Raw genomic sequence first — 25,120 nt, forward strand, 5'->3', positions numbered from 1 at the left:
ATTCTATATTATTGTTACAATACAGCAGTACTCGAGTTATTTGCGATGAAATAATAATTACTGCTTTACGTCTTATTTTGTACTTCTTAAAAAGGGGGATGCAGATTGCGTAGGTCAAAATAAAAGCATGTGTTCTACTTATTAAACTTTGTAACTGGATTATTAATTTATTTATTTAATCTGAATTATCATAAGCATTTGCAGAAACTTAGTTAAATTATTCGACAGATGAATGGTCTATCTTCAGATAATATTCTCCTGTCTGGTTTGTTGATCTACCTGTACAAGCTCAGGTACAACTGATTAGCGATCTTAATCCGGATATCCCTCAGGCGTTAGAACTGTATTGGATTATACTATAAAAAAAAGCCTGAGGGTTATGCAATTTCATGCATTTGATTATAATTGCTAAAAAAATGGCGTCAGGCTATAAAAACGATCACAGTTTTGAACGATGGCGGAAGACAATTGAACGATGGCGCGAGTCATTTGACGATGGCGCAAGACATTTGAACGATGGCGGGGCGCCATCGTTAAACAGGCCATGGAGATCCATGTATAGTAATACATTTAAACAATGTAATCACATGCCTTTACAATGGTTTAGTTGTAATTTTGTTTGAATATCTGGCAAAGGTAATTTAACTATTGCATAGAATAAATGTCCAGAGACTATAGACTAATTGTATGAAAGATTGAGAACAATCTTTACACCTGTTAAACAAAAAGATTGATAACAAACCTTTGAGACCTCTGATGAATATAAACAATAGCAATATTTAAACAAACTGGATCATGATTAAATGTTAACCAATTTCGACACTTAAGGTAGCCGAAAATTACTATTTGATGTCCGACGGTACACATAGTACAGGGCATTTCTACTAGCTGTCCTATATGAGGGCAGAATGAACTTGAACTGGAACAACTTTGGATGAATCTACTTGGCCCGAATTTACATGAAAGCAGTGTCATAAAAGCTACTGTTGTGTGCAGCAACACTCCAACAAGTCTTCCTGCCTCATATGAATTCTTCCCTTAGAAGGTGTGCTAGATACTTAGTAAGCTGTAAGCGATTGAGATAAGGAAGTACTTTTTTAGCCCAGTCAGTTAACACGCTGCCTGGTAACACAGAGGTCTTGGGTTTCTAGTCCTGGTAGAGACAAGATTTTTTAGTACATGTTTGTATGTAGAATCATGCTCTAATTGGCGCCAAACTAGAAAAAAACATGGTGGTAAGAGGGGAATTCTAGCTTGGGTACATTTATTTTGTGTGAGAGTCATTATGGTATGATGACTCTTGAGGTGGGGGAAGTGTTTCAGGATTATGTGGTAGATACTTAGTTAGCCGTAAGCGGTTGAGCTAAGGAAGTACCAATTAATTTATCTCAGTACTGCACTGCAAAATCCAGTTAAGTTATGAATTTTCTAAATCATACAATGCATTTGAAGTCTATTCATCTAGGGCATGCTTTGCCTTAAAACGTTTCCAGATGCACAGGTTTGTCTGTACTCAGAGTAAATTTTGAGGTGAAAATGCAGCCATTTTAGCCACAGGGTCCACATGGTCCACATGAACCATAACATGCTGCCTGGGAAGAAGGAGGTCTCGTGTTTGAGTCCCGGTGGAGAATAGATGATTTTGTATGTAGAATCAGGATCTCCGGATACATTAGATTAATTGTTGCTTGCTTAACGTCCAGTGGCAAATATTTCATGACAAAGTATTATAAATTAATGATTGCAATCTTCTCTCAGAATTGCCTGCTATCAATTAAAATAATAGTCACTTCCTTTTCTACCTAAAATTTACCTATCTTGATGGATACACTTTGCATTAACACAATCATTGTCTCTTAAAATAACTGACTTCTCCCAATCTGGAAGTAAACATCCTTGTAAAGATAAATACAGAGGGACAGCTTTTCCAAGAAATTTCAAGGATATATGTCGCTGTACATCTTTCATTGTCCGGAGATCACCTGTATCGATTAATAACCATGAAGCATCAAACTCGTTGTTTTCAAAATACACTTTAATTCGAACGTGTGTGGCCATGGGCGCAGCCATCTTGATTTCTAGGGTATAACTCGCCTCCAATGCAGAAGATCATTACATCAACAGCACGATTTTAAAAAGTGTGACAGGTAATTTCAAATAAGTCACGTAAATTCAAACACTCGTCGTTTCAGAAGATATAGTGTTATGCTTTCTTAACGAAATACATTCTAAATCACAAAAATTATGAATTATTATAACAGAAAAAAAACATAATTTGGCATAATTTAAATTTGTTGACATACATACGTACTGATTATTTAAATTATTGTCAGTAATGATGGACTTGCTAAATCCCTTTTAGGATTATAGACAACATATTCTACCAAGATAATGTACAAGGAAAGACGAAAAAGAAAGAATCGTAGACTTATTCTTCAATCTTCAATCTTTGTCGTGATCACAGAGTAATCTCTCTTGTGAATTATCCTCTCTTGTAAAATAATTATCACTAATGTAGTTTCTCCTTTGTACTTAGATATTGTAGGTGGCGCTTTAAAAATAATATGAGGCAGGCATTACCTGTAAATGGGGACGAAGTCTGTATGAATTATTTTTTTGTAACTTAAATATTTGTTAAAAAAAAGAAACGGAAATACCGGAACGTTTCCGATTTTGGTTCTGTTGTTAGGGATTTTAGTTGTGACGTTATTTAAATTATGACGTCATATGCAATGTAAACAAAGAAACGCTATCATCAGGTAACGTTTTTTCATATCAAGGAATTATTAAAAATGAAATTGGTATTGCGCGTTCCTTCCTATTTTATACTAGACTGATAAATATATATTTTACTCAAAGTTTCATACAAACGAGACCGGAAAAAGGAAGTACATTGTACATTTCTGCGCAGGTCCGGGATTTCAAAACACGACAAAAAAAAAATTGAACGATTTTGAGTTCATTAGTATACAATGAAAAATTCGGGAAATTTTCCCGAATTTTTTTTTTTATTGAATTTTCTACTGTTATTGAAAAAAAATGGTTAATTAGATTATCAAAATGGCATGAAAAATTAAAAAATATTAAAAATTAAAAGAAATTTGTATTAAATTATCCACTAAAACGGTTTGTTTCCTTTATATACGCCGCTAATAGTTGATTAATACTTTGTGTATTTGGCAAATTGATTGTTAATAAATTGACTTATTCGATACCAGACAAAATTGACTTTAACCAATGCAAAGCATGATAAATTGAAAGTGATGTATCGGCGGTTTAACTAATTTTTCACGAAAAATAATTTCTGAAGTCAATGGTATTTAGTTAAACAACAAATTAATGTTATTAAAAGATTTAAAAACCTTATAAATTACTCACATTACGCACAGATAGATTTGCTCTTTCTGCTAGCTCTCCATTGTAAATAAAAATTAATGTCCCTCATTAGGGATCTCTAATTACAGGGTCAATTACGGAAATTGGCAAATAGCCTATTGAAATAAGAAATTATGACACTTTCGCAGTCAAGTCAACACATGGTCAAACAAGCAATCACTTTTCCTTTGTAACGCGTCAGACATTATCTCTTCTTCTTATGGTATCCAGTTAGGCTGATTAAAATTAATTGATCGATTTTAATCCCCGCTTGCCCCTCTGAAATCGTCCTTCCCCAATTTTTTATTTTGAAAAATTTACGATTTCCGTTTTTTTTTCATTTCCGTTACCGGTAACTGTCAATAACTTCGTTTCATTCAAAACTTCCTGTTTCAAATATCCGTTTTCATATTTCTTGTTTCGAGTACTTTAAAACGATTAAGTTGACATGTACATATTCTGCTGCTCAACAACTGCTCAATAATGACAAATTATTAGGGATGTCAAAAGATTTGAAATTTAATACTCGGATACTCGGTCATGATACTTGAGTACTCGCAATTACTCGGATGAATCTTAAACGCCTATTGAAAAGTTTAGATTTGAGGTGGAATGCAGTATTTTGTTATTACCTTTTATAAACATAAGACAAATGTACTACAAACATAGCTTGCTTCTCCTTTTTTTTGTGTTTATTAAACAATGAATTACCGACCGCCGTTTCTACAAATAACCTATCATAATTGTTGTTTGTGTAAGTGTTTATGAATCCAGAGACATGTCTCTGATGAACCAAATTCCAATAAAATAAAAAATATTTACATATAAAGTCCTACAAAGAAGACTACATTTGTATCATCTGTTCCTGCGGAGTTTTTTTTTAATACGATATGTCCATTAATTTTTCAACAACAATATTGGACTTTAAATTACTTTTGCTTTTTCGTGTCGCTCAGTCTTACTTTTTCTGTGTTTTTTTTTTTTGCTCTAGATCGTTGGTCTTATTTTCATTTTTTTTGTTTTTAATCATGTATAAACACCGTTAAAAATGTCTCTATTCAGTTGCGTAGGGTTCACCGCAGGTCACTTTGTTCTTGTTAAGAAATATGATCTGGTCAACAGTTTCAGACGAAAGACTGTTTGACTTTCTATTTTTTGTTTCAAGTAGTGCACATGAAAACATTCCCCCGGAAGGAAAGGATGTTGCTGGTACTACTATAACAAATAGTAACCTAAGGATAAACATATTTATGTTGTTAATTGATTTTATTTAGTATTTCGAAGGGGATACTTCAACGGAACTAAAGTGAGTGGAAATGTGAAGAGAAATATCTCAAGATGTATAACAGCAAACGAGTATCCGAGTACTAAAACAGTACACGAGTACTCAGCCTTCCGAGCGAGTACTCGAGTACTCGTTGCCATCCCTACAAATTATATCATATACCGAGAATAGAGATAATTTACAAGAAGGGCATGAAATATTCAGGTTGCGAGTTATATGCTGTGTCGAAGAACGCAAATCGAGGTATGGTACAAATAGGAAATTTCTGTCATTAGAAAACTGTGTTTTTTTTTTTATAATTCATTGACTTGTGTCAGCAAATTTGGGCTGTAAATGATTTCCAAAGCGAAAGAATCGTGAAACACATAGGTATTAACACATAACTGGATTAAAGAAATTGACACAAGCACAAACCTGTTAGATCTATGACCGTAATTTGAGTTCAAAAAGTCGGCAAACATACACATTGTGTTATAGAAAGCCCTTAGATTTACCCATGGCTATTGTTTCTGTTGAAAAACACAAAACATCCTCTGTCGCAATACCCTTAAAAGAATCATTAAACAACTTCATGTTTTGCATAAGAATCTTAAAAGCACCAACCCTATTATTGAGTTTTTATTTCATTCATAATACTTGTGTTGCATACCAATGCATTTGCATCATTTTATGGGGACTACAAACTATTGTTTAGACAGCAAAGTAAATTTGGAGTTGGTAGTCCAACTGAAGAGAGAATTTCTCCATGATATTACTGTTTATTGAAAATAGGTTTCTAAAGTAGCAATTACATGTAGAACAGAGGTTGCCAATCAGTGATATTTATTTAAGAATTTGAAAAATTATTCTTTATACATGTATACACATGTACATGGTATAAGCCAATTATAACACTTGCGTATATATGAAGTTCACGTCACAAGATGGTTTCATATTGAATAAAATTAAAAAAATTAATCCTCCCACATGCCCACCTGCCCCATTTTTTTCAAAACTTTGAATGAAAATCTACTAATTAATTTTAGTTGGCCTAATCCATAAGAATTTTGATGATTACTAACTGCTGCAACAGTCATGACAGTGTCTTGATGTCGAAATTTTTTACGGGAAGTGCTGTGATATCCAGTAATGATCAGAAATGGTGACTAATAGCAATAAGGTGATTTTTTGCTGTGATGCCTACATATTGAAGTCAATCAGCTGAAACTGTATTTTTTTGTCTGGACTTAGAGAGAGTTGAGATGATTTTCTGCATAATTTAAAGTTTAAATAAAATTGAGAATGGAAATGGGGAATGTGTCAAAGAGACAACAACCCGACCAAATAAAAAACAACAGCAGAGGGTCACCAACAGGTCTTCAATGTAGCGAGAAATTCCCATACCCGGAGGCGTCCTTCAGCTGGCCCCTAAAAGCTTTCATGTCAATCAGCAATGATCAGGGGGCAATGATCAGGCCCCAAGTCAATTTGTCCTGAGTCAATCAGGCCCCATATTTAAAGTCAATCCTGCTTCAATATAATATATATTTATAACAAATTCCATTTATACTGATTCTAATATGTCATAAAATCCTCTGAAGTAAATATAAATAATAATTATTATTTTATAATAAGGCCGGATCAACTTGGGGCCGGATCATCTTGGGGCCAGATCAACGTGGGACTGGTGTAAAATATTTCTAGAAATCAGTTCAAAAATCAACTATAACCTGATGCTCTTTTTGACCTGTATTGTAATTAAAGTTTTATAAAACTATCATGACTCTTCTCCTTGACCAATGCATCTTTGATTGAAGTTCTGATCTTAATCTATCCCAGTGTGCATCATTAGTAAAATTAGAAAACTTCTGAAACGTAACAACACTTGAGGATATCTAATACTGTTATTAAGCATGCTGACATTAATTAGCGACAAACTCATTTGATTAACAACTTGGATCACGGAATATTTGATTCAGTTTAACTTTAAAAAAGCACATTTACCATTAAAACTTCTTGCTCTTTTTTTGCTGTATGAATAATATATTTTCCTTTTTTCCATTTTGTTTGAATAATTTGATTTGAAAAACAAAGAATTATACATCAATTGGTCTATACCATTGTATGTCAATTGGTGGATTATACGTCAATTGACAAATGATTGAGGTATAATCCACCAATTGGTGGTTCTTCCTGACCTGATAAACATGATACAAGAACAAGTTAGTCTGTTAGTGTTACTGAGTTATTGTTGACCTCCATATTACTTCACCTTTTACAATTTTATTAAAAAAAATACTTGTATAACAATGTATAATATCATAATTTCACTGACTGTTTGACAATGTTTGAGTTTGTGTAAAAATAAATATAAAAAAAACCCATGAACTGTTTATTATTATAACAACCATTGACAACAGACATATATGCCGATATGTACATATAAGTTCGCGTAATTTTAATGTTTGTAATTGAGAAAATACAATAAACTTGATATACCGGCTGGGTATTCTTCTGTTTCAAGTACATTATTAAAAATTTGAAGGGCCAGTAGGTTTTTTTTTTAGCTAGCCCTGAAAGATTTAGACCAATAAACTTAAAACATGTACTTAGACCGGCAAATTTACAGTAAAGCTACAGACATTATTTGGAGATGTGGTATTATTTCCAATGAGACAACAATCTACCAAAGTTCAAATGACTTTGGACAGGCACAAAGAATGTGGTGGGGTTAAACATGTTTGTGAGCGCTCAACCCTCCCCTAATTTGAGAGGGTTACAGCTTATCTTTAACCTTTGAGTTAAAGACGTGTGGGTATATCATGTTTATAATGTGAATGAGACAGCAACACAAAAACATGAAAAATATCTATATCACATGGTCATCAACAACAGACATATGTCTAGGTGTCTTCATCAACAACAGACATATGTCTATGTGTTCAAATAAATTATCCAAAGTCTAGAAAAGTAGTCAAGTTTTGTTGCTTTTTTCCAATCCTAAATTGCCAACGGTTTACTTATCAAAGTTCACTGTGGTAACCTAAAGCTGTGTCCTTTTGTCTCTTGTGGAGAGTTGACTCATTGACAATCATACCACATATTTTTTTCTATAATTATCATTTAACCAAGTACTCAGTCACTTACTATATGACTATTCCTTTCTTTGTAGGTTTGTTCACACAACTGTTATATAAATTATATATGTGAAATAATTCAGCGGTAATTGTAAAATATGGCTATGGCAACAAGTACATCTTCAAAACTTGACTTTGAATCTATCCTTGAGAAACAGAAACAGGTAAGTTCAAATTAACATGATTAACAGAGAGGTGAATTTTATTTGTATAATGAACAACAATCACATGACAATAAATAAAAGATATCTAAGGAATGGTCTTTAATGAACTCAATAAAAGCTACAGCTTTCTTGATGGTATGCATACATGGTATAACTATAGAAAGCTTAACATTTTCCCACTTTTAAACAGTTTTCACAATTTGTGTATTCTGTGTAAAGAGTTATTAAAAAGAAAAATAAATTAAGATCAATGATAATGCATCTCACATATATAACAAAATCACTATGAAAGTAACACTGTGGAATATTCAAAATCAGCTTTTTGCTTATTTTTATCATTGTTATCTTTGAGTATTTGAGTATTTGACCCATAGTAACAATTTGTTCTGTCTGACATGTTATGTTATGCACACAGATTTCTTAAATGATTTTAAAGAAAAACAGTAAATATAAAAACATGAAATATAAATGGCCAATGAGACAACTATCCACCAAAGTTCAAATGATGTGATGTATGATCAAAGCATGTATTCCATGTCAATTATGTCAATGGTAAGCACATTACAAGTAAAGTTCAACAATGTACTGTTAATATGACATTTTAAGACATGTCAAAGCCATTTTCATCCTTTTTTCCCACTGGTGTAAAAATAAGTGGTGAAAGTTTATTTTTTATTTTATTTGAAACCAATTATGTAATTTATTATATGTGAATACAAGTACATGTATACATTTAATGATTTTGTGTTATCCTTCTGTCATGTCTGTATAGATGATTTAATTTTTAAATAAAAAAATATTAATTTGTATACATTTCTGTTTGTCCTTTACTTTCGGCGACCGAAACATTTTACAGCATTCCTGACACGATTGGAAGCAGTACCTCTGGCCAAGGGAAGCCAGTCGAAATGGTACGAAATTGCTGATAAAATGTCGTCTATTTTGGGGAAGAAAGTTAACACAACATTCAGACCACACAACCTATACAGTATATACACAGCCTGACAACTTATTGTATTATTCTTTCCACGGTGCAAGAGGACAAACACATGTTGGCAGAATAATTTTAACAAACATTTTCAGAACAAAAACATTTTATATTAATTTCTTTTTATAGTTTATTTACATACTTACAATGAACTTTCACTTTCACTTTCAGTACGTTGCTATTAATAACGTTACTTACCATTGTAACATTGTGATGTTTAAATTTTAACAACCCGATTTTGTACTTCAACATGATTTTATGTATTGTTTTTATCCTGATGACGGTGCCCTAGGCACCGTAACATATCGATCAATAAATTTTCTGCAGCAGTCCCTAAAGTGTTGTTGTTATAAGACTCTCTAAATTTCTGTTTATTGTGTAGGGTTATTATAAAGATTATGATTGGCTGTCAAGCAGGCTGAGTGATCCTGAAATAGAGGTAAGCTTACAACTAATACGAAGTACAATGAAATTGAGAATGGAAAACAAGGATTGTGTCAAAGCGACAACAACCAGACCAAAGAGCAGAAAACAACCCAAGGCCTTAATGGGTCTTTAACACAGCAAGAAAATCTATATTTATATAGATGGATGGACAATTTGTGAAATGTTGTATTATCATTATATGAGTAATGTTTAGATGTTTTAACTTTGATCATCATTATTGTATAAAGTTTTATACTGTTAGTGTCTTATAAGTCAGGCTGGATATTGATTGTTTTATGTGTAAATATTATAATTGTTGTATATGTTTTATGGCAATCAATATGTGACACTTTAATAAACAAATTTATTATTATTATAATGTCTAGTTGTTCACTGTTGTTGTGTACTTCAAGTATTATATTGAGTTATATTTTGTTATTCAATCACCTTTTTATAACATTTTTTTTCAGACATCAGAGCTTCAGACTTACATTAGGAGCATTAGAAAATGTGTGACTCATCTTGACAGAGATTATGAAGTCTTAGTAGGAATTATGTTGGTAAGGTCATGCATATGTCATAATATATATGATTTCTTTTCCAGAGAATACTCATTTATATCATGAGGAGCAAAGTGTTTATAATAATAAAAACACTTTATTTGAAGAGCCATTCAATCATACATACATGTGATAGACTGTAAAACTTTAATTGTTTTAGAGATATATGAAAGAAAAATGCTATATATTTGCTACATTATAAATGGAGAAAAAAATTACAATCAATAATAATAGTTTATATAAGATATATTAGCTGAGGAATATATACATTTCACTGTTATTGGATAACTTATCCTGTTAAGAACTTAAGCACTGGTCTTGAAACACTTGACCATTTAAAAAGTTTGGGACAACCAGCCAAACAGGGGAATAGTTCCCAAAATGAGTAACTATCCCTCAAATAAAGGATTTTTTTCTAGTGTTATACACATTTTAGACTAGAAATGGTTCAATCTTTAGTTGTTAACCTCCTCATCATTTTGTCTTCGGTGAAAAGTTGTCTCATTGACAATTATACCATACCTCCTAATTTTATATTTTGAAATGAATTATGATTTTGTTGCAGAATGTTGAATAAATAAAATACATCACACGATATACATAAATCAGAATTATTTTTATTTCAGAAACTGAATTGGGCAACTAGAGAATCATGCCTCATAAAAGAATACCAAGCTTTTTTACTGAATTTAGTATCAGCTCACACATACTACCTTAGAGCTGGAGTTAGAATGCTTGTCAAACATTTTATGTCACATCTTAGTAAGTATATGTACACGGTCATGATTTAATTACTGATGTACCTTTACTGAACCATTGTAGTCCAAGATTAACAATCAGCTATGGAAAGCTTAAGGCTTTAATAAAAAATAGGCACTTGCAGAACTTTACCATTAAACACTGCTGACAAGCGGATGATGGTAACTGAAGTTACCACCATCCCTATATGGCGTAGGGGAGTCACCGTAAGATCTTTCAGTTACCATTGTCTGCTTGTCAACAGTGATTAAATGAAAAGAATTAATGTTTGATTAAATCTTCGTACCTACAAATGTATATATACATATTATTGTTAAAACTTAACACAGCTGTCATGGTTGATGAACACTTCATGAGGATGTACACTTAAGACATTAAGGAATATAATTCTGGTACCTGTACAACTGATTTAAGGGGAGATAACTTTTAAAACCTTGATTTAAAATTAATCCTTTAGCAGCAGGGGATAGAATTTTGAGATTTTATTTACAGTTCTAGATGGTTTATTTTTTTGTGTTCGTAAATTTTGTTGTTATTATTTTATTTACAGCTTTTACATTAATGCTAGCAAGACAAATCTTTGTTTGGCTTGCTTGCTTTGTTTGCATCAATGTTTGCTCAAGCATGGCAATTAAGATAGGCGGGGTTTCAGCTTGTATACATCATACTTAAATTTTATTGGACGCTATGTTTGAGGTTAAGGACACTAAATTTTCAAACATCACATGACAAATATTCTCACATGTTGCCTTACCTGTAAATATACAATACAGGCAGGATTCTACTTCGTCAAAAATTATCTCCCCATTAAGCCAGTTCATTTTCACAATCGTAGAAATGGAAGCCAATTTTTTTTTTTTTTTTTAAGATATGCTTTTTCATCATCCAACTTAAAGAGTGTCGTCAAGTACTTTTAGTAAAACAGCTATTCGAACACACCTACTCTGATTTTGTGATTCATTGAATAGGTATTTCATCTTTTAGTACTGTGATTTTTTTTTATGTTATAAAGTCAACCTGTAGCTTTGCTATATAAAACTGATAGAATTTGAAGCGAGATGATGTATCAAATACTCTTGCTTTGTACGTTTTCAAGACAAAATATTCATCTCAAACACACCCTAACATATTTTTTCTTGAGTCACATAATGGAAGGGCAGACACGGTTTTAAACTGAACTAATAGATTGATATGTTATAAAAAAAAAACAATATTAGGTCAATGTCACAAAAATATTTAAAAAAAATTGTACTCGGCGCAAAACTGTGGAAGGCCAGTTTCAAGAAAAAAGTTTATATTTTTCTTTCATTGACCAATTATTGTATTTTTACAGGTGAGGAAACATGTGAGAATATTTGTCATGTGATGTTTTAAAATTAAGTGTCCTTAACCTCAAACATAACGTCCAATACAATTTACGTATGATGTATACAAGCTGATTAAGCCCCGCCTATCTTAATTACCATGCTTGAGCAAACATTGATACAAAACAAAGCAAGCCAGCCAAACAAAGAATTGTCTTGCTAGCATTAATGTAAAAGCTGTAATGTACTAATTTTTTCAGCCATAGTTACTAAGACAGGAGATGGTGGTGATAAAAATGTTGAGATAACTGTTGATGATTCTCTGAGACAGAAACATGATTTAATGTTTGTAAATGTTCACCTGGTTCTCAAAGCCATTACACAAATAGTACCTATGTGAGTATTGGTACTTTTGAATATGCTCACTTTTTTCTGCAACTACTCAAATTCTGTGTAATTTACTTGATTGGTAATGATTTACAGGGCAGTGTGTTCTTGAGTATTTTCAAACTGTGTCATGGCATTGAAAAAAGTGCTGTTTACCTAAACCATACACTACATTTATAATACATTCTATTATAAAATGCATTCATATAGCACAATGACAAGGCCAAAAATAAGGTCCTAGCAATGTATTATAAAGGATGTCTTTCTAGATAACAAAACTAGATAGATAAGGCACTAAATAGCATGTACACCATTTTGAAAACATTAGAAATGTAAAATTGATATGTAATTTGTATCACAACTTCTGTTTCAATCTGACTTTCAGAAATATTTGCCCCTCTTTTTGGCTAGATATTCAGGGCTTTCCATTGAAATTGAAGTAGAAGGCTCAATTAAAATTATAGGCGGCTGTAACATGCGTTCGGCGAAGCCGGACGCCCACCAAGCTGTAAGCTTGGTGCCTTACGGCAGGGGGTCTGGGGGCCGCTCAAGGCCCCCAGAAGCTCTGGCATAGATAGAGCAAAATCCTGCATTCTCGCAATCTCCTGGCACCTAATTTCATCTTTCAAATGACCATTATTTATGTATGAAATTAAAGAAAGAAAAAAAAAAAAATTAAAGAAATTTCATTTTTTTTTATGTTAGTTTTTTATTTTCATTACCTTATGCTTAAAATTCATTTACTTTTAAAGGAGTTTTATTTAAATAATCATCCGGTTTGTTAGAAATCTTGATCGATTTATTTTGCATAACTACGTGCATTTGTAAACAAATGACCCCCCTTTTCTCTCTAAAGACAGTTACGCGTATTTAAATCATAATTATTTCTCAAACATTGACAGAAAATTGATATATCCTCTAATTTTCCTTTTTTTTGTAAACTGTTCAATAAGTAGGATACATAAATCATTAGGAAATGTTATTCATTTGAGGTCGGGTCGACGATATTCTACTTTCGTTTTTGACCTTGATTCTCTGAACACCACGTGGGCTTTGAAAAATGAACTTCAAAAGATACTGTTTTCCAGATTCTGAACAATATGATCTACTGCACTTTCTTTAATTTGACTAATAATATTCCATAACATAAGATTGTCATTCTATCTGATTGTCTTCACATTTAAAAAGCCAAAAAAAAAACCCAACGAGTTAATGACTATCGGAACGTCTCTATTGTTATCCTTCAATGACCACCGGAACGTCTCTCTTGTTATCTTTGAAAAGAAACGATGCATTCTTACTTTAAATAGACAACCAATCAGTGACCTGAATTCATGTGAACTATATTTAGCCCAAGGTAAACACTGACTTTTCATCCTTGTTTATCGTGACCGCGACTTTGCGACAATACGTCTCTCGGCTGCCTGTAAACATTTGAAAAAGATATTTTTTTCTTTTTGAATTTATATTTTTGCCAGTGAAGTAGCCGGCACTTGAAGCCACCGTAAGCGGCGGATTTCCGCCGGCTACCGGCTTCAATGGAAAGCCCTGGATATTTAGAAGGATTACACACTAATTGTTTTAATGGGTCATTATAAGAATTAATACTTAGTAAGATATTTTTTCTACTTGCAACCTGTGGTTAAATCAAACTTGCAAACAACAATAGAAGTAAAAGTTTGTGACTCAGCCTATACATTCTAGAAATCATTTCATTTTCTTTTGTGAATTTTCTGCAGAATTCTCTTGTCACACCTCTTGTAACATTGTGTAAATGTTTCTTTTATTTTTCAGGACTCCTAAAGTATTAATACCATTACTGGGTGAACTGTTTCCGTTCTTCAATAAAGATGTATATATACAGGAATGTTATGTCAAAAATCTTTTACAGATTACACATTATTTACCAAAAATGAGGCAAAAAATTATGGAAATTGTTATTGAAAGATTACTCAAGTTTGATGTAAGTTCTGCCATCAGTTTATTTCAAATGACCATTGTCTGAAATGCATTATTTTTTTGTGACACCTATCCTTTCGAAAAAGACTTTTATCAGTTATTTGCAGAAAAATATAAGTGAGAGGACATATAACACATTTGCTAGAAGACATAGTACAAAACAGGAAGGTACTCTTACTATAGATCATCCGATTTCAAGATAATCAAAGGTTGACTGAGTCGAACTGAGTTTTTCCCATGCAATTATTATTATAGGCTAGACTTTACACTTCATTATGTTCATGGGGATTGACATAATATTTCACTATTGCAAAAAAAAAAAACATGATTTATTTTGAAAAAAACCCCACCAAAACAATATAAAACTAATGAAACTTTTCAACAGTAAGAAATCTAAAAGTAGGTTATTAAATGCAAAGAAAATTATACAAACATCTGCTTTTGAAGTTGTTACCTGCTTTAAAAAGAAACAATTAACAGGTAGTGGTAATAATTTGTTATATGTTGAATATAAAACTTGTGTACAGGTGAGATCCCCAAGAGAAGAAATAGAAGAATTACAGAGAGAGGAGGACGAAGACATGGAAGACATCATATTTGAAATGGTAAAAAATTAATTTATGTCAGAATGCATGTAGGGCATGACTGTTTATCAGTGTTTTTCACTTGTTGAATTTTTTTTTGAAAAATGTATTTGAAATCTTGGGTACATAAAACTTAAAATGTGAATAAAGTTAAAACTGAAAATAATTTTATCTTTTGCTATGCTATCCTTTTTTGTTTAATGTAACTTTGTTGAAACCTATTGATGCATGATGTCAAAGTAGTAAAAACCCATAATTTATATTAATTAGGAGATACTATCCATTTTTCATACCTCAAAATTATGAGTACACTATAATATAATAATAATATAAATACTTATTTAAAGAGAGTAACATACGTGAGTACAATACTTATCTGCCTTGAGGTTCCCTTTTTGCTCAATGTGTTTCAATAAAAATTATGTTTTTTTATATAGGATGATGTCTCAGTACAGAAAGAAATAGTATCATCAGTAGACATGCTGTCAATAGTAGAAACAGTACCAATGTCCCATAAAGAAGGACATAAACTAGACGTTCTAATGGAGATCACATTCAGATATATACACAATTTATGTTACTCTGAAGGTATACATGTGTTTATGTATTATGTTTTGCTTTACACACAAAATGTCACATTGGCTGTAACAACCAAAAAAATAATCAATAATATTGAATTTAGTAACAGAAGTTCACTCATATTTATGTTATTTTTGTGCATTTTTTGTCCAACTTCCATTTAGAAAAAAAACTACAATTGACTCACACATGCTAACAAATGAAACAAAACACATTCTTTGCCAATAAAGATATTTACACAGGAAGTGTTAAAAGTTAAATGTACTCTCTTACAAAAATAATATTGAGTAAATCTTGTTTTCTATATTCTTTTCGAAAAATTACTCCAAGATATAATATTTACTTATTAGAAATGGAAAAACATATCTCTATACTACTTACTTGTTAGTTTGGAATCTTTGCTGTTGGCTAAAATTTGAATACAATGAAGACTGATGATTGGACTCTTCTTTAATATTTATAAAGCTAATTTAAATAAATATTATATGAAGCAAGAGGGACCTCTGTGGTCCAGTGGTTTAAGTTGTTGAACTACTGTATCACTAGCCTGTCAACACTAAGGTTTTGTGTTCAAAACTCACACTGGCCAAGTGCACTGGACTCTATTCTTAATTGACTGGGATTGTCAGTATTCCTACCGAGGGTCATGGTTCTCTCTGGCTTCCTCCATCATTAATAACTGACCACCACAAAATAGCACACTTGTGTTGAAAGTGGGGTTACACACCAATCAATCAATCAATCTATTCAGAAATAAATAAATACTTCAAGCACTGACATAAAACAGAAGATTTGTTACTTTAATTGTTTATTATAATGAAAAGTTCTGCCTTATTGAACCAGGTTTTTCAATCATTGCACACATTTACAGCAAGTGTTAGCGTATCAGTAAGTAGATATAAGAAGATATGGTATGAGTGCCAATGAGATAACACTCTATCCAGGTCATGATTTTGTCTATTACAACCTTTATGTTTTTTTTTTAACTTATTTTCCAACCTTTTTGTTTCTGAGTTTTCAGTTTTGTCACTCATTTTCATGTTACTTCGGAATCTGTTATACTAAACATGTAAACAAAAACTTTTAAAGTAACGTATTTGTTTCATTTTTTGTAGGAGAGTTAGACTGGGAAGCTACCAAGTTATTGTACAGAGAATTGTTACTGATTTTTGAGACATTAATTTTACCAACCCATGCCTCATGTCATGTCCAGTTTATTATGTTTTATATTTGTAGTTTAAAACAGGTAAACATTTGACTTCTGTATTTTCATCTGATTAAAAGTAAAGTATAATGAAATTTAGAAAAGAAACAGGGAATGTGTCTAGTAAACAACAACACAACCAAAGAGCAGAAAACAGCCTAAGGCCACTGTTGGAAATCACGCACAGAAGAGAACGTTAACGTAACGTGGCATTATTGTATATCCAACGTCGTTTACTTATGACGTTATCTTGTACTTTAGTCATCAATACAAGTTCATACAGTTTAGACGTCTTTCTTATTACATATTCAGTTTTATTAAAACCACTTTACGATAACCACCAATGAGTTCAACACAGCGAGAAAATCAAACACCTGAAGGCAGGCTTCAGCTGACCCCTAACAAAAATGTGTAGTAATATATAGAAAATGGACTCCACGCCAAACTAAGAAACATATAATTGAACCGAAATTTTAAAAAAACATACAAGACTCACAACTGCTAGAGCTTCCTGGCTTGGAGCAGGTGCAAACATTTGCCAGGTTAACATGTTTTGTGACATCTCAAACCTTCATTCATTCATTCATTTATGTGCATACCTGCAAGATTTGATTTTGCATCTGAATTCATCAAATATGCAAAAAATATCATTGAAACCGTTATCTTATGTTCCTTTTCAATTATTTTCTTGAAGAAATAGCTGGTGTAAAACCTATGTTGGTTTGTATGTTACAGAACTCTATGATTTAGGTTATCATTTTTATTTCAGCCTATTTGTGAAGGATTTTTAGATTATTTATGGAAGAAAGTACAGGATCCTATTGCCCAACCTGTATATAGACAGATATCTGTATGTTATATGGGAAGTCTTCTTTCCAGGGGAATATTTGTCCCACTAAGGTATTTGTATACTGGGGAATTTATGTTTTATTGAAGCTCAGAATGTACATGTGTATTACATTGATTGTGTTCTGTTTTAAAGATATACATTCATGTTTATAAATTTTCAATTTGTCATTTTAATAGTCGTCTTCCATTATTATGGTTATAAAAGAGTGAAAAAAACAGCAGTATTTACACCACAAAATTTACTCTAAGTACGGACAAATCAGTGACTGGTTATTTTAAATTTAATTTCAAATGCAATTTATGTTTATAATTAAGAAAATTTAGAATTACCTGAATTTTGAAATTCCTTTTTTTTCAATTCCACAGGTGTGCCAAAATAAACAAACACCTGAATTTCATTTGATACAGTTCACTCATTGACACAGTTAAAAATTCCTCTTGTTGTTTGAGTATCAATTGTACATGTGAATTTAAATAGCTCATTAGAATAGTATTACATAAGGAAACATCTCAAACAATTTCCCCAACTTCGTTTATTTTTTGCAACTCTGGAAACGGAAAAAAAAATATCTCAAAATCTATTAAAGTTTTTTATGTTCTGAAATATATAGTGTATTTAAAAATTTAGTTACTTTTAAATTCCTGCCATGGCTTGAAATTTTACCAGAGTCCCTGATTTGTCTATACATTAAAGGTATGGTGTAAATACAGTCATACTTGCCAAAAGGTTATGATGAACTTTTAAAACTCTACAATTATAATCTGATATGAGTTGTTCCCCCTTCATTGAAAGTACACATGTAGTATTTGGGTTGTTGTAGTGCAGTGTAATTATGTAAAGTTGATATAATATTCTTTATTTTATTTGTAAACTGGTATCTTTTGATTTACAATTAAGTTTATGACAATAACATTGGCAGTTAAAAGTCAGGGAAAAGAGAGTTAAAAATAGATGGTATTTAAAAAAGAGGTTGAAGTTAAAATGATAACCAACAGGATATTAAAACTGATAAGTGGAAGACAAACTGACAACAACATGAGAAAAATTAAAAAAAAAACAACAACAAACTATTCCTATTACCACCAACAACTTGTCTTTATAAAAGATTTCAGTAAAAAGAATTGACATATGCATCAATTGATTTAAAAGATTATTCCGTATTGGCATTATTTAAGTAGGGTTTTCTATTTATAGAATAGGCACCTTGGTGGCCGAGTGGTCTAAGTAGTTACTACTGTACTCACTAGCCAGTCAACACTTAGAGGTTGTGAGTTTGAACCCCGCTCGTATTGGTAAACTAGAATCTTAATTGACTAGTATTGTCAGTTTCCTATCAAAGGTCGGTGGTTTTCTCAGTGCACTCCAGCTTCCTCCACCAATAAAAACTGGCTGCCAGGAAATAGCCCAAAAAGCGGTGCTTAAAAGTGGCGATAAAACTCATAAAATCAAAATCAAAATCTATATATAGAAAAGAAGATGGGGTATGATTACCATTGAGACAACTTTCCACAAGAGACCAAATGACCCAGAAATCAACAGCTATAGGCCACTGTACGGCATTAAACAATGAGCAAAGCTGATACCTCATGTTTACTTTTTATTATGTACAGGTATTTATTTTAGTTTGTCTTTATATTTTCAGTACTGTAAAAACATGTTTAGAAATGATGTGTAATTGGATACACAAGTATTTAGACCAAACAGGAGATGTGACGCTGTTTGCAGATGTCACACATCATGGGCCATTTTATGCTGTTGTTCAGGCCATACTTTATGTTTTTGTGTTTAGGAATAAAGATATATTTGAATCTTGCAAAGGTAGGAAGAATTTTTATCATTCCTTTTCAAAGTTTTGAAGAAAATTGTGTACTTTTTATGACATTATCAGGCATGGTCACCTTTTTTCATGACATCACAATATGAAAATTCAGGAGAAATCAAGAAAATTTGACATCACAATTTAATTTCAACCAATTCATTGCCAATAACAAATATTTCACTAATGAGGAGAAATATTTTTCTCAACGATCAAGAAATGTGAAAATATCACAAAAACTAGAGAAGACACATTCTGATATCTGATACTTATAGATTATTGTTGATCATCTCAAGGAGATTGATTTTCTCACTTGAGCCGGTACAGTGAAAGTGAGATAAGCAATCGAGTTTGGATGACCAATGATAATCTGTTTATCGCTAGTTTACCTATGACGAAATGTCAATTTCATTAGCAACAACCCGTGCCCCCTTAGTTTCTAGGGTTAATTTTTATATCACTCGACTCCGTTCAGAAAAGAAATTATCAGTCAGCAAGATCAAAGGAAAATATATACATATATCTAATTGCAGATTTTTATGATCGCAAAAATTATTACAATTTTTTCCCATTTTCCAAAATCACAATAGAAAATGCAGGCAATTATTCCTGATTTTAGAGTATGTAATCTACAGTTTTGTGTGTTGATTTTAGAGTATGTAATCTACAGTTTTGTGTGTTGATTTTAGAGTATGTAATCTACAGTTTTGCATGTTTTTTTGTACATTTTCATGTTGTAACATATGTATATTTGGAATATTAATGCAAGTTTTGTCTTTTTATCTAGGTTTAAAATGGGCAGAAAAATTGAACTTTCAGAGAATAGTTACCTGTCGACTTAACCCATTAAAGTTTTGCCTACCTGTGGTTGTACAGACCTTTGCTTCAGTTGCAAGGTGAACGTTAATTTTTCTGTACATGTATCATCTACACTCTTTATACATTATTCCTGCCAAATTATTTAACATATATTTCGAGGACTCTTTTAGTGGAACAAGTGATTATATTGTTTCTGTATTTTAAAGTCAGATTATTCGGGATTTTTTTTACTTCCTTGTCTTACAATCTGTAATTTGAATATATTATCCTGCATTTGCATGGGCGCAGTGTTATTATCATTTAGTAAAGAATTCTACTGGAACATGTGCTAAAGGCAATCTCGCTGAGGTGTTACTGTTTCACGTCATGAAGACTTTAATTTGAAGAACACCTTTAAAGGGATTATCCCTTTTGCTCTTGGTTTTGTCAAGTGCATGAAGGAATTTTTTTTTTATCTTCAAATGATACACCATATAACTTCTTTTCCATAAAATAGAGAATCTTTCAAGTTAACGCAAAGGGTAATCTTAATCTTGGTGTAATGTATTAAATCTTTAGTTTGTCTCATTTTAAAAGAGATTGTTGATAGTCAATTCACTATTCATCTTCCACTGAATTGAAGTAAATCCATTGCTTAAATTTACTTGTCTAGGTAAAAAACTGCAAATGCTCTTGGAAGGTGTGTTAAAATAAGCAGAAAACCTTAAATTTGGAATTGTCTGATTTCAGGAGTCACCAGCTAGCTTTCTGTGATACTATAATAGAAAGAAATAACAGACAAGTACTACCTGTTGCCTGTACAAATGGTAACTCAGATTTTGGAGGGAAAATCCTGGATTCTTTCTTCCCTTTTGATCCTTATATATTAAGCAGGTAACTGTTATGTTATACTAAAGGATCTGTGTACAATGTGACTGTGTATTTTATCAATTTCCATTTTTTCTTTTAAATGAAATTTCCTGATGGTTTTAGAGAAGTAGTTGTTTGAAATTAGGAAACAACTACTCGAAAAAAAAAATGAAATACAAAATTCACTTATTTTTCTGTCAGATGCCAAGCAAAGGGATGCCCACTCAATGTTATGTCAAGACCAAATAAAAATATGTGTGGAAAGGATATCATAGACTAGTACTGCTCTCACTATCAAATTTCCATGTTCATTTGACTGCATATTTGGATAAAACCCTTGTAGTAAAATTGAAATATCTAAGCTGTAGTAGTAGTAGTTTTTCGAAGAACATTTTAATCAAACATGGTAAAAACTGAAATTTGTTTTAACATTAAAATAATAATATGAATTTTGTGATCCTTATAGGTCAAGGAAATATATATTACCATTATACAGAGAGTTTCAAGGTTCTATAGAGGAAGGAGAGGACGAAGAAGAGGTATGTATACAGTTGTTAACTAAATTTTTATAATAGAGGCTGTTCTGCTCTTTGGAGGGGTTGTGGCTCTTTGACATATTCCTCATTTCCATTCTCAAATTTTATTCATTTCCGTTGTCTGTTATGTCATTTGTTCCTTCAATTATGGTATGCAATTAGGACATCATTTTGTCTTCATATGGTTTTTAGGATTAGGTAATTTTCTCAGTGTCATGTCAATTTTGGGGATGTAGATTTGTGGTTTTAAGGTACATATCTCTTTCTAATGTTCTGTCTTGACTTTATTTTTCTGTGGTAGTATTACTATTTATTTTCAGAATTAGGTAACTTTTTCTGTGATGAGTATGGCAGGTCATCAATATTTGTTTTAAAATATTTGTTGTTACAGTACTTGTTCTCAAAGACATACAAGTGATTGCTTAAAACAACTGCATTTATTTAAAAAATGACTAATGCATAAGATAAATAAAACCAATTTTATATTTTACCAATTCACAAAAAATAACAACAAATATTCAGAATACAGTTAATGTTTGGTTCCAAATAAACTGGAGAAGAAAATAGTACTGGTTTTAGTATTGGATGAGTTCTGAAGGGCTTCACAAATCTGGTCCTTGATTGGTGTCATGCACACATTACTGTAAAGTCAGAAATTACTGTGAGGTTTTTATTATTGCGAAAAATGCGACAGAGATGTAAAGGCAATAATTTAAACTTGCATTTTGAAATATTTTTTTTGAATTAAAAAGGATCTTTCTCAAAATCGTAAAAATTTAAATCCCATTTCTGGAATTGAAGTTCAAATTTTGGCATGGTAGCCCACAGCTGTAATTTTGAAGCCCACATATATAGTCCTATACAAGAAAAGCAGAAATTTAAATAGCCCATAACATGTTTTAGGGGCCATTGGCGAGTGGGCCCCTGCTAATTTCAAACCCTGTGATGATTAAAGTCTAAAATGACAAAATCACAATAATGAATGCACCCAATAATTTCTGAATTTACAGTATTCATGTTGGGCCTGTTTTGTAAAATTCCAAGGGACAAAGCTTGGCTTGATCATAGCCTGCTCATTTGCCAAACCATGCCAATACAGAAATACAAATTATCCTGACAAAACTTGGCTTAAATAGTATAGATATAGAGCAACATTATATATACTATTTAAGCCAAGTTTTATCAGGAAAATGTGTATAGAACAACATTATATATTGTGTTAGAATATGTACAGAAAGGGCATTATTTAGTCCCTAAAACTGAAATATTTTGAACAAAAATCAATTTGGTCACAAATCTGCTTGATAATTTAGCCAATAAATTAATACTTACTGTAACTCCTGATCTTTTTAGAAATATTTTTGCTAATTTGTCTTTTGCAGAATGAAGAAGATGATTTCATTACAGAAGATATTATATCACCTTCAAATGGAAAGTTCACAATAGGAAGTTTGAGTAAAACTCCATCAGATCTTATGGAATATGGAGTTTCACCAGGTTTTAAACATGTTCAAGACATGTTCAAGACATGACTTGATATGGGATTGGGATGTGAGTTTCATCTCTCTCATAAAGATTGAATATCTGGTTATAATGTTAGCATTAGCATTAGCAGATAGAGATATAGATTGGTCTGTGATTAGAATTTGTGAGAAATATCTTAACAGACATCAGCATTGCGTATCGCATTTATTGAGAACTTCATTGAAAGCTGAATTTCCTGAAATACCAAGACAAACTGAAATAGACATTTTTAAGATAGTATTTGTTTTATTTGTTGAATAAGATTTAATTATTGTTAATATAGTGTGATATGTATTATACATGTTATTCTTATGGCCACAATTCTTTGACTTTGCCTTCTTTCGATTTTTTATCCTCAATTTCACAATAAGATTTTATTCCTTTTAAAATTTTCCTGTTTAGAGATAAGAGGCTTGAACTTTCAGTAGCTTGCTTGCAAACTTTGTAAGGATATTTGCTTAGGCATTGTAAATTAAGATTGACATCTGAAGACAATAGATTGGCCAGAGTTTTAGTATGTTTACCTGTTTACAGTATAACAATATTGCATACAATATTCTGACCCAATTGCAATTTGTTTCATCAAATCAAACTGCTTAACTGGTCAGAAACTTTAACCAACTGCTGTAAAGGAACCACAGTCAAGACATTAAAGTCAAAAGTGATAAAAAGAATTATATACTGAATGGTTTGATTTGGTAACACTAATTACAATTGTACTGCAATAGGTGGAGAGTAAAGTTTATTATCAATTCACAGTAAATAACATTTTTGAAACAACATTCAGCTACAATTTAGATCACCCAGACTGTGTAACCTTTTTCAGTCACTTTGCATCAAACATCTGTTTTACTTGCTTGCTGAGGGGCAAGAGTAGTCTTGTTATTGCTTGAAAAGGTTCATCTGTCATTCTGTCTGTCTGTAACACACATAGAGGGTACCTAGTTTGTCTAATGTCTAACTTGAAGTTTTCCATTCGTTTGAATATTAAACTTCAGTTTTTGATTTCACCATTTGCTTGGGGACTTTCTATTTAGAATTGTCCTCTGATTTTGGTATTTTTGCTTATTTATTTTTTAGTATTATTCAATTTTCAATCTGTGATATGTACTAAAAGTAAAGATGTGTTCCTCTGTAAGTTTTAATTAAAAGAAAAATCAGGATTTGTCATATAAACATTAAGATGTTACATCAATGGCAATCCTTTATCATTATTGAAATGTTACCAATTATTGCACACATATTAGAGATATTCATCTTTTATTTTTGACATATTTGAATTATATTCTTTTTCTAGTTTTCCAACATTTTGTAGTTTTTAAAGTAATTTTTGTCATTGATATTATAGAAGGTAGGTTAGTTGTCATGGTTCTCCAAAAGTTTTCTAAAAACATTACTCTTACTTTGCATTTTTAACCATATGGAGAAGTTTCAAAATTAACAGAACAACATTTTGTATACTTTTGTTTTCTAAGCATACAATTGTAGGTAGAAGTAATTCTTAATTCTGATTCAATTTAGAAATTTCTGAAAAATCAATATTAAACTCATGAAAATAAGGGGAGTAAATATGATTCAGGGTTGTAGAGAGGCCATTGTTTATAATGGTCATCAGTTGACCAATGCAGGCTATCAAGAGCCTCAACATATTATTTTAAAGACTCCACAATATTTCTTTTTCTGTCTTTCAAGATTCAACTTCAATTTTATAGCCTCATTTATGAATGTTTAAGCAAGAGTTGTTTTTATAAATTTATAATATATATTGATGTTATTGAAAAGGTTTATTTAATAAAGCCATTGTTGTTATTTCTGAGTATCTTTAATGGAAGCAAACAAGAATACAATATAATTCTCAACCCTTCTCATCATCAAGTGCATACCTTTTCATTAACCAATCAAAATAAAAGGAAGGGGGTGATACTATTCCTGACCAAGTCTGTCAAACAGTTACAAACTCTACATCATTTACATGTAATATAAGTCCAAAAGTAAAAACTTAAATTTGAATGCTATTATGTCATGTTTTACAGTGA

General features: G+C 31.6%; 2 protein-coding genes across 5 annotated transcripts in view; one reads left to right on the forward strand and one right to left on the reverse strand.

Moving 5' to 3' along the window:
* Positions 1–2,099, reverse strand: part of LOC139487977 (coilin-like) — a 19,106-nt gene extending 17,007 nt beyond the window's left edge. Inside the window, exon 1 of the mRNA XM_071273267.1 lies at positions 1,814–2,099. Coding sequence (XP_071129368.1) covers positions 1,814–2,070 — 257 coding nt within the window. The 5' untranslated portion in view covers positions 2,071–2,099. The remainder of the gene's footprint in view (positions 1–1,813) is intronic.
* LOC139487978 (RNA polymerase I-specific transcription initiation factor RRN3-like) lies at positions 2,039–24,893 on the forward strand. 4 transcript variants are annotated; one of them, XM_071273270.1, is made up of 18 exons: positions 2,082–2,147; positions 4,650–4,903; positions 5,686–5,819; positions 7,812–7,940; positions 9,311–9,367; positions 9,825–9,914; positions 10,541–10,676; positions 12,238–12,373; positions 14,159–14,327; positions 14,851–14,928; positions 15,345–15,495; positions 16,602–16,732; positions 17,460–17,590; positions 19,183–19,358; positions 20,144–20,252; positions 20,905–21,048; positions 21,491–21,563; positions 22,943–24,893. In XM_071273270.1, exons 4-18 carry the CDS (start codon positions 7,875–7,877, stop codon positions 23,090–23,092), a joined length of 1,797 nt encoding a protein of 598 aa, XP_071129371.1. In that variant the 5' UTR covers positions 2,082–2,147; positions 4,650–4,903; positions 5,686–5,819; positions 7,812–7,874; the 3' UTR covers positions 23,093–24,893. The 4 variants fall into 4 exon arrangements, with proteins under 4 accessions (XP_071129369.1, XP_071129370.1, XP_071129371.1 ...); XM_071273269.1 differs by lacking the exon at positions 5,686–5,819 and having other exon boundaries at positions 2,081–2,147; XM_071273271.1 differs by lacking the exon at positions 5,686–5,819 and having other exon boundaries at positions 2,100–2,147; positions 4,660–4,903.
* The last annotated feature ends 227 nt before the right edge of the window (positions 24,894–25,120 follow it).

Source organism: Mytilus edulis, chromosome 9 (genome assembly GCF_963676685.1).
Source record: "Mytilus edulis chromosome 9, xbMytEdul2.2, whole genome shotgun sequence".
In the NCBI taxonomy this organism is placed as follows: Eukaryota; Metazoa; Mollusca; class Bivalvia; order Mytilida; family Mytilidae; genus Mytilus; species Mytilus edulis.

Excerpts from the sequence above, each read along its gene's own strand:
- LOC139487978 (XM_071273268.1), top strand. The coding sequence starts at position 7,875 with ATGGCTATGGCAACAAGTACATCTTCAAAACTTGACTTTGAATCTATC. Across the intron at positions 7,941-9,310 it reads TCCTTGAGAAACAGAAACAG|GGTTATTATAAAGATTATGA; the intron begins GTAAGTTCAAAT and ends TTTATTGTGTAG. Across the intron at positions 21,564-22,942 it reads AAGGAGAGGACGAAGAAGAG|AATGAAGAAGATGATTTCAT; the intron begins GTATGTATACAG and ends TGTCTTTTGCAG.